The sequence below is a fragment of the Corvus kubaryi genome, unplaced genomic scaffold (assembly GCF_017639235.1).
Source record: "Corvus kubaryi isolate FWS band 111438036 unplaced genomic scaffold, C.kubaryi_AGA036_p1.0 66, whole genome shotgun sequence".
Classification (NCBI taxonomy): Eukaryota; Metazoa; Chordata; class Aves; order Passeriformes; family Corvidae; genus Corvus; species Corvus kubaryi.
The window spans coordinates 19233463-19243812 of NW_024582054.1; the positions used below are offsets into that span (position 1 = coordinate 19233463).

The 10350-nt window shown below is 40.3% G+C and overlaps 1 protein-coding gene across 5 annotated transcripts in view; it reads right to left on the reverse strand.

Moving 5' to 3' along the window:
• PTPN21 (protein tyrosine phosphatase non-receptor type 21) overlaps positions 1-6074 on the reverse strand; it is a 46209-nt gene extending 40135 nt beyond the window's left edge. For 2 of the 5 annotated variants that reach the window (XM_042047943.1, XM_042047939.1), the window contains exons 1-2: positions 5634-6071; positions 1906-2278 (exon numbers count right to left, since the gene is read on the reverse strand). In XM_042047943.1, the coding sequence (XP_041903877.1) occupies positions 1906-2085 (180 nt within the window). In that variant the 5' untranslated portion in view covers positions 2086-2278; positions 5634-6071. Of the gene's footprint in view, positions 1-1905; positions 2279-3029; positions 3127-5633 lie in introns of all 5 variants that reach the window. The other 3 variants (XM_042047940.1, XM_042047942.1, XM_042047941.1) reach the window with 3 other exon arrangements.
• Positions 6075-10350: the final 4276 nt, after the last annotated feature.

Genomic DNA, 10350 nt, shown 5'->3' on the forward strand with positions numbered 1-10350 from the left:
AATTGAGGGAATTGCATCTCTTGCTCTCTCTTTTTTTTTTTTTTTTTTTAAGTTTTTAAAAAGATTTTTAGGAGTGGTTCCGAAGAAAGAGATAATGAAGAATAGCTGAAAAAAACAGCATCTCCAGCGCTCTGTGACTAGTTCAATAAAAGCTAGCAGTCATCATTCAGAAAGACAAAGCCTTTGCATTTTGCAAACAGCAAAAATTCTATACTTTCTATGACTTAGAAGTTACATCTGAAAGTGGATAGATAAAATTGACAAACTCCATTCACACAACAATAATTGAATTCTAAATATATGATACCTGATGTGTTCTAAGTAAACACTAAGCCTATAAGCGTAGCTAGATTCTCCCTTTGCTAGAAGGAGAAAGATTAAAAAAAGAAGGCATAACCTTGCAAAGAATTGCATTTTCAAAAATAACTGTACGCTAAAAAAATATTTGGAGGCCCTACAAGAATGCATATTGCAATTGAAAACAACCACAATAAACAAACCCTTACAAGTTAATGGCTTCACATCTATTTCATTTTTCATTATTCTCCAAACAGGAAAAATAAAAAGCATTTCTGAAAACAACTGACTATATATAACATTTCCCACTGAGGAATCCTACAGTAATGCATGGTGTGTAAAGTAATAAATATTTGCAGGATTAAGTTCTAAATATATTTGCTCAATATTTGAGCAAAGTTACCAACAGTTGCCATTGCTTGACAATAAAAAGATAACATTTTAAAATATCATAGTTATAAATACAAATTTTTATTATTATTTTCACAATTACTCATATTTTGGTTACCTAAGTCCAAGGTTTTCATCCTGTATTTGAATCTCATAATCAAAAGGTCATTCTATGGCAGACCACAGAACAGAACAAAAGCGTATTTTTCAGAACAATGTTAGCAACACTAAACTTGTATCACTAGCTTTCTCTCTCCTGCCCCCCAGAAGTGCACATGCAGTCACAGTGCAATGACTACAAAATGAGCTAAACTAAACCTTTGGAGACTCTAGGGGGAAATGTCAGTTCACCCAGGATTGAGAGCATTCGAATACTGCATTTAAAACCACCTGTGCTCAACAATTTTATAAAATAATGACATTGCTTCATATGTTGGTAATCTTTGTAGATTTCCATCAGCATTTCAAAGCTTAGCGTTTCAGAAGGAATTCACTCAAAACAGGAGATGTAGGAATAATCACTAAATGTGTGGAAGAACAAATTTCAGTTCCAAAAGAATCCTTCAAAATATCAAGGAAGGAATTTTTGGGAAAAAAGTCAGCTTGAACCGATATTTACATATTCAACTAGCACAAACCAGGTCTCATCATAAGGCCAGCACTCAATCTATATGACTATATATGTGCTCCAAGACAGTGTCTGGAAATATATTTGTGGTATTTAAACAAGCAGGACAAACAGTTGGTCACTGGTACACTTATCACATTTTGTGCTTTAGATTCTTTTCACAGCACTAATCCATCAGAAAAAAAATACATGCACACAAATAACACGCTGTCTTATGACTCAAGTCTTGCTGTAGTTTTAACCATGTTGCTTAGGTAGAAATTATTTTCTTGCTTTATGGGTTTTTTAAAGCAGAATTCTCAGCACTGTCACATTTAAAAACCTGTTGCTTTGTTTACCATTGTAAGCTTTTATTCACCGACACTTCTCACATTTCCTCCCCGTGGACACTATCTAAGCTCTGTAATGTAAGTTTGCAACTGTTTTGGAGCAATCCAAGTCCCCATAAAGACCAGAAGGTGAAGAAACAATGGGAACACAGGATAGCTGCACCAGTAAATAAGCTGACTGCCCTACATGGCAAGGATTTACCACATAGGTCATCTAGTACTAGAAACTAAAGTTATGCCTTCACTTGACAACTCGCTTACCTCCCGCAATTCAAGCCTCTGAGCCACTGCTTCCAGACTTTCCTGGCCCGTGCTTTCCACCGACAGAGTGAACTCCACAAATTCATTGTTGAGCAGCTGGATACGAGCCACCAAGCAACTCTTGCTGGATACTGTGTAACGTCGAGTTCGTTTCAATTTTAACCCAAAAGGTAGAGGCATCTTCTTTTTCCCCAGAGACGGTTAGTGATAAAGAGCTGCTACCACTGAGACCTTGACAGGGGACGAGAAGTTATCTCCTCTCAAAAGGTAAGGAGCTGTAAAGTCTCCAGAGATCAACCAGCAGCAGCAGTATCCATTAAAGCCAAGCAAGTTTTCCACCAAGGGACAAGGAGAAGAGACATCCACTGGAGTCCTAGTAAGGAACAAAAGAGAAGAAATAAAAGAATCAGAAATACTTTGACTGAAAGGGGAATGGTAACATGGGAAAAATAACATGTATATTTTTTCTAAATCTAAATAATCAGTCTACCTTTCCAAAATGCAGGGCTGTATTCAAATAATGAAATAAGTACCAGAGTTTCTGGTTTTTCCACAGACAACATTGGGTTTTGGCAAGTTGATCTCTTTTTTTTAAACTCACAAGTGAATAATGAGTCTTAATCACGTGTGACTGCAATGTCTTAAAATAAGTATTTATAAACGGAACCGGTATTTAAATGAAGTATGTCTATGAAATCTGAGTTGCCTAAGGTATTTGTAATACTGAACAAAGACATTTTCTTTAAGAGTAAATTCAGCAATCTGGCTTGTTTTTCAGAGTGTTGTGCAGGCTCAGCCACTATCTACTGTTGGATTAAACACAAAACCAAGCCCCATAAATGATAAACCAGAAAAAAAAAGAAAGGCAAGAGAAGCATTAAAACTCACACCTTAGCCATTTTCTACCAGACAATTAAAGTGCAATTCCTCTAATCTTCCATGGATTACAGCAAGCTGTACCATTATTCCTTATGCTAAAGCACTGTATGATGCTTCAGGTTATGCTTTGCCTCACCAAGAGAGTATGTGAATTCTGAGAATCGTTTATTTTCTAATCTTTCCTTGAAAATCATACTCTTACCCAGACTACAGGTATACCTGTACAGGTACACCCATTTCCCCACCTTTTGCAAACACCTTCACGCCTCCTCTCCTGTCAGTTCCATTCCAAGCTTCGCCTTTCTCCTCTTCCAAGTGTTTTCCTAGCGCACGCACCCTAGTCTGCGAAATTTGCCACAGCGTCACGGAAAGGTTTGGGCTGGAAGGCGCCTTGAAGATCCCCCCGTTGCGCGCCGCTCCCCGGGGCAGGGATGCCATTCCCTCGGGGAGGCTGCCCTGCCGTGCGGGGCGGCGGGAGCGACCCGGAGCGCGGACACCGCCACGCCGCTTCCTCTCGCCGCCGGCTGCCGCTGCCCCGGGCACGGAGCTCTGCCCCTGCACCTCTAGCGGCAGGGCTGCCCCGACGGAACGGGGAAAGAAAACAAACGCCTGCTTTTCTCTTTTCATCTTTTTACAGGCTGGCATGTAATAGTAGCACATATTAAAAGGCACGATTTGATTCCTGAGGATTCTCAGGATGACCAGACAGGAGCAACGTGAGGATAGGCATTTCTTTGGAATGGAGGAACCGGAAGAAGCAGTCTTCTCAGCACACCTGTTCTTAAACTCAAAGGTATAGCCGTAAACAAACAGATACCACATTCTCCTTGGACGTTTATACACCCACCTAGAAACTTATCCAACATAACCACAAACTCTTCAGGCTGAAAACCCCGTATCAGACTCCCTACTGCCCAGCCAGCAGCACCACAAAGAAGAAAGGAAGGTGGAAAGACATTAAAGGCCTCAAATGGGGAGAAAGAGGAGGCAGCATGGCATTTTTCCTCAATGACATCTTTGCAGTCCTACTCCAAAGAATGACCAGAAGCATGTTTCATGACATTGTTTCTGATAATCTTGAAGCAGTTCTACCATTCCACACAATCTCCATCCTCAACAGATACCACCTAAAATCTCAGCTGAATGAGAAAACAATCCTCACCCAAACACCAACTAATTTATTTTTGGGTGCAGCTGTAGAATAAGTAACAAGAAATAACAACCGGTTTCCCTGAAAAATTTAGGGATACAGAGGGAATCCTCACTTTATTACTCGCTCTGCACTTTGATCCTCCAAATCCAGCCCTGCCTGAACAGCATGCAGGGAATGCTCTACAGACAGAAGCTTTTAGTCCCCTGTCCACTGCCAGCACTGGGTTTATTCCTGGCAGAGTAACTTTTGGCTGGCTGACCTCAGCTCACGTCCCTAAGGTCTGATTTTCCAATACATTCTTTGCAGAGTTAGGTGTTTTCTTTGGTGCTACAGCAGTGAGAGAAACCACTTTACTAGTCTCTGAAAGCTACAGTCAGAAATGCAGAAGTATTTCAATCTCAGGTTTTATGGAGTACCACTGAGCATGAAAGACTTTCAATCTTGTATGCCCATACCAAGGGTTAGAAAAGTATTCTAAGAGAATGGAAAAAACCTCCCAAAAATCACTAACCAGAGGCTAACCTGACAGGTGAAATTTCCAAACCATCTAATGCTGACATGAGGCAGCCTCAGACTTTCAGTTATTTCACTACGCAAACTGGTAGCAATGCAAACATAGGAAGGAAGTTTAGAGCAGAATTTTCAGAATGTGCCAGCCAGGAGCATTATGATCTGTTGTTTACATTTAATGCTCCACTGAGCATTTACCCTAAATTATTTCATTTTAGTATGTCTGACGTAGTCTTCATGACTTCTGACACCCATTTATAACAAGAAAAACTTAAGTAATTAACTTCCAGACCACGTCACAAAAGAGGAACTAAAAAAAAATTTAATAAATTTTGTAGAATTAAGGCAAGTTTGCTGAATAACACCAGGGTATCATTCAGTATCTTCTACTGCTAGCCATGTGTAGTTCTTGCAAACACAGCTGTGCTGGTTTTATTCAGCAGCTGTGCATTCTGCAGTCCTAGGTGCTCTCAAATTTGCCTGCTGCATTACTTTAAATTCAGACCTATCTGCATTGTTTTAAGCTACTTTAGCAAAAACTCATGGCAACGTACTGTCAGGAGTTACAAGTCCAACTGATGACCTTTACAATAACAAGCCTTTATTTACCAAGCCTGGAATTTTCATGCAACAGCTAAAAATGTCTTTAGTGGCCAAACTTTGTACCTTTATATTTCAACAAAAACCTGTAGTTTCAAAAATACTATATTAGAATTTCAGCAACATGGCCGGGACTAATGTGTGATTACTAAGCATTGTGTGTATCTTTCTCCTTTACCTTCACCTCCCAGTCCCCCCTCAATTATTAGCATTTTACTTTACAAATATTTTTGAATAGCCTGCATGAATGACGGTAATCAAAATAAAACTGCAATTTATTATGGTGAAAAAGGGTTCCTATTACTTCGCATTCTTGAAATACATATATTTATATCAGAAATATTTGGGCAGCCAAAAAAATAATCAGAATACTCCACCCTCTCCTTGTTTTACCAGTTAATCTTTGACATGACTCTTGGACTGAGAGAGCAGCAGTAAGTGCGTATCTCAAACTTCCCCCACCTCCAGAAGCACAGTCCCACAGCCTTTACTTTTCGAAAAGTAAATGGTTGAAACTCTCCAGCCTTGCGGTACACAGCAGAGATCAGCCGCTATGTTTTTACTGTGCCCGCTGTCTTCCCCTTACCTCGCACAGCGATCCAAACACACCGGGTCTCCTTTCACATACGTGTACCCGAAAAAAAACCCCACCGCTCCAAGACTTCTTCTCCCGGAGCCATCTCATCTGTATTCCTCGGGAAGTGACTTACTGTGTTCCTCTTGTCCGAAACAGCTGCTATCTCGGCTAACCCACCTTCTTCTCAGATCACTCATAGTGAAAACATTCCTCACTTCCTGTCTCAAAAAACTTGCTCTGGATATCATTCCACTGGGTAAAGAGCTGGGGGGTGGAAGAAAATACTACAACAAAATAAACCTGTGCCAGCTCTTCAGGCGGCCTCTTTCATGTGACGCTGATCCGCATGAGCGCAAATTGCGTTCTCAGGAATATTTTCAAGTCGGCCGTCCCTGTGTGCCTCTGTGTGTGTGCATTTAATTTCTTTTCCTGGAGGCGTTCCCCTCGCTCTATCCATGCGGAAGGATACGCTGAAAGAATTAAAGCGAAGGCCCGTATGCTTGTAGCCCATTACCTCAGAGAGTTGGAATGCCTGGCAGGGAGAATGTCAGCAATGAACAGCTGCTTCTCTGGCTACAGGGGCACTACAGAAATAGGGGTTACAACAAATAGCAGGCAATCCTTGCTTTTTTAAATCATATGATCATTTATTTTAAGCCTTTCCAGTTAAGGCAAATATCTTACCAAAATTCTGTTGGTCTTGTTTTCATACAGCTTGAAAATATTTTCAAGGTTTAATTCCTGTGTGCCTTACCGAATGACCTATGCACATACACTTATGTCCTTGCAAAGTTTCAGCTGTTGGCGAGATACACAGCAAAAAAAATGCAGACTAAAGGCTGATCTTTCAGCCCCTGCCTGGACTTAAAAACTCCCAAAGGTGTCACTACAAATTATACCCTTAATAACAACTGCCTTAGCAAGCTTTAAATGCATATAAATTCAGGAATATTTACAGTGTTCAACTGTTTAATGCAAACACCATAAGAGGAGCTGTGCTCCAGTCTCACAAGCATATGAAGACCTCTGTGGGTTTGTGTGCATGTGAAATCAACGATTGTTTCATGCAGTTTGGAATATTATGGCTCTCCACATTGAGTGAACCAGGCAAAAGTATACAGAAACTTGGAAACAGTCAGGGATGAGGAAAAAGGTAGAGTATGTGAATGCTGACTAATAACTGTAAAACCTAGAAAGTGTTTTGGTAATGTAAAGTGCATAAACATGCTACTGTCTGAGCAGGTTTAACCTGCAGGTCAACTATGCAAATAGCAAGTTGTTCACAAGGACACTAATCTCAGCTGAAATATGTAGGTAATTTTGTACTATAATGAATTCTTCTGAGTTATTTCTCCTAGACACATCGTCTTTCCTGAGATCAGAGGAGTTTCTCTTTTTTCCCCTCCATACATCAGCCATAATTATGATTAGCAGCTCATAAGCAATATATAAAACATTAGTTGGGGGAATCTTACATTGAGTAAAATTAACTAACCTTGAACTAACCTAAATGGATACCCTTTCCTAAAGGTGTCTGCTAGAGGACAGAACTGCAGTTACTTGCCGGAGAAAACTCACTGATACAATGTATGAAAAATCCAAGCCATGAAAATTCGGGATTACACAGGCAACCCCTCCTATTTCTAAACAATACTGGAAACAAAGTCTGAATTCTCTTATCTGTCACATTTCCTATTCTAATTCTTCATCACACCCTTTTCCTGCCTGATTCCCTGCCTAGAACTTGCATTTATTAGACTTTCCTTGCTTTCCATAGTTAGTACTTGCTGCATTTTTCTTCTTTTCATTTACACTAAAAACACCTCATCTTAGAAGAGACAGCTAGGACATTGTCAGTATGCTCCTCTGCAGCCTCCTTCTTCTTTTGAAGCTCATCACATTTTCATTCACAAATACTTTTTTTCCTCTGCTTTTTTCTTCTTATAACCCCAGTTTGTGTCCTAACTTTGTGTTTTTCAGCACCTTTTCCATTTTGCCCCACCTAATTTTTTTAATCTCACCACCTTTATATTATTACCTCTTTGCTCCAACTCTCAACTCCAATAAAAGGGACAAAGAGACAAAGCCATCCATGAACATGTGATGGACTCTGATAAAGACACATCAGTAAGACCTAGAGTGATTACCTGAGGGCACACCACTGAGCTTCTGCTTCCCCCTTTAAGCCCTGGTCAACACTCATGACATTCATGGTTCTTGACTTCATCTTTGCCGTACTCTTTATTCTGTTGTTGAAGTTTATCTGAGGAGACAAATAAATTCCCACAGCTGAATTTTGCACCCCTGGTTCTATAGGTACAATGGAAATTTTCTGCCCACTGGGTTGAATATGGCCTGCCCATAGTGGAACAGGGATAAACCTATTTGTTTCTCAGAAAAAGAAAGACATCCTCCCTTCTGAGATAGGTTTTTGGAGGGTTGGTTTGGTGGTGTTTTTTTTTTTTTCTTGGTCCAAATATGTGATTGCAGTTTGAGTTATCAGCCAATAGGCGGAAGTTCATGCAAATATTCACCTTATTTCAGTTCTGGAGGAACTCTCCCACATCTGGTCTTTGTATTGACTAAAGGTAAAACAGAAAGTTGGAAGCAGAATCAGGCACTCTCCAGGAAGAAAAAGTGGTATGCAAGTACATACTTCTCAGCCTAGTAGAAAGCTAGCCAGTTGTAATAACAACACAGGCAAGATAATCCGGAAACTAATAAAAGGTGCAGCAGTACAGGCGCTAGCAGCTACTCTGTCCTGAAGAAAACTCAGACAACCAGCTCTGGTGGACAGCAACCCAAGTTTAGCAAGTAACTTTGGTGAGAACCCATGGTTCCCTGGTTTTATCTTTTGCATGTTTCCCTCTGATTGGTTAATATTTTGTCTTCTTGTTTTATGTAGGATTATGTATATTCATTTTCCTTCTTTAATATGTATTAGTGCTAGAAAGTTCCGTGTTCCTTGACGCCCCATTGGATCCTTCCCTGAGTCCCTCCAATGTGTTGTTCCCATTGGTTCCCTTCCTGTCAGTCCCACCTGCTTGTCTCTATCCCATTGGCTGAGATCCCCTTCCCCACCTAGTCTGTACCCAGTATAAGATCCCTGGACCCTCCCACCTATTGGTCTCTTCGTCCCTGTCTTTTTATGGGAGTAAACTTGTGTGGCATACCTACGGAGAGTCTCCTCTCTTTAATTCTTTACCTTCGCCTGTGTGCCTGCTCAACAGCGACAGAAGGATACAGCCCCTTTTGGGTGAGGAGCTCTACCCCTTTTTCATTGTGTGTTGGGCACTGAGTGCCGCCTTCCAGAGGGGTTTCAGTGTTGACCTCCGGGCTTGTGTCGGCACAGGAGGGGTAAAACCCCCTTCTGCCAGCTCCCAGTGGCTGAAAACCCCTCCAAAAAGGGGCTTTCCTAAAGTGCTGAAACAATGAAGAAGTCGTGTGGGAAAATACCTTAATTTACACCATACAAAATAGTAACTTCATGAACTGAAAAGTCAGAATACCGCTAATTCTAAATGTGAAAGCTGTTCTCTAAACAAATTCACTTTATTCATAATGTTTTGTCTCTGAAGCCTTCCTGTTTTTTCATCATTCTATTTCTTATTTGCAAAAAACCAAGCGATGGCTGGGTCTTTATGCATCATTATATACTTTTGATGGTAGTAGGGAGGAATGCTAGAAAAATGACCATACCATATGTCTATTACATGCTTGAAGCCTGCAATTTCGCGTGTGCAAGATTAATTTTTATTTACGAGGTGCAATAAAGTGTCGAACAAGTTCTATTAAGTAGCTAATGAAGGTTATAGAATTTTCCTATTAGAAGAAAATAGGTAGTGTTCCTACACAGAATGTAGTGTGAACTTGAAGCAATGATCTCCTGTTGTTATTTGCAAAGGAAACTTTATTCAAACACAGTAGCTCTTTCTAAAGTAAATCCCTTGCTTTTGAAATAAACTTAATTCTTGTTTCTGTACTGCGATAATTATTTTTCTTATTCCAATAATAAAGTAGCACAACATATTTGAAATCTTAAGAAAGTAAAATGTATCTCTTAAAGGTTAATATGTAATGGTGTAATTAAACTAATTTGTTATTGATTCCATCTCACTGTAACACCAATATATTATAAGTGGAGTCAGGCAAAAAGCTCAGATAATTAGCAACAATTAGTCTAAGCTATCTCTGTATGATGTTTGATTTATATTAGGAACAGTGATGCAGAAAGTGATTAATACAGCTGTTAACTACAATGCCTGGAGTTTATTTTAACCAGTCGCATTACTTGTAAAAGACCCTTTATCTGTAGGCTGGGCTTTCTATAATATTAGTACTCACTAAATCAGCTGAAGTTAATCTGGGGCAGTGGTGCAAAAGATAAATTGTTTGGCTCAAACGTTATTTTTTGCTTACTATTATGTGTACCTTGTGGGCTTTTCTCCACAGAGTTCTTCCTCCCCCTGCAGCTGATTCCTTGTAGCAGTAAGACCAGTGGATTCTTGTACTGGGTGTGGAGGGGCTACAGGGGTGATGTCTGCGAGAAGCTGCTGGAAGCCTCCTCCATGTCTGATAGAGAAAATGCCAGCCAGCTCCAGGATAGCCCTTCCACTGGCCAAGGCCAAGCTCAAGCCCATCACCGACATTGGTAGCGCCTCTGGGATGACATTTTTAAGAAGGGTAGAAAAGTTGTTGCGCAGAAGCAGATTTCAGCCAGAGTGAG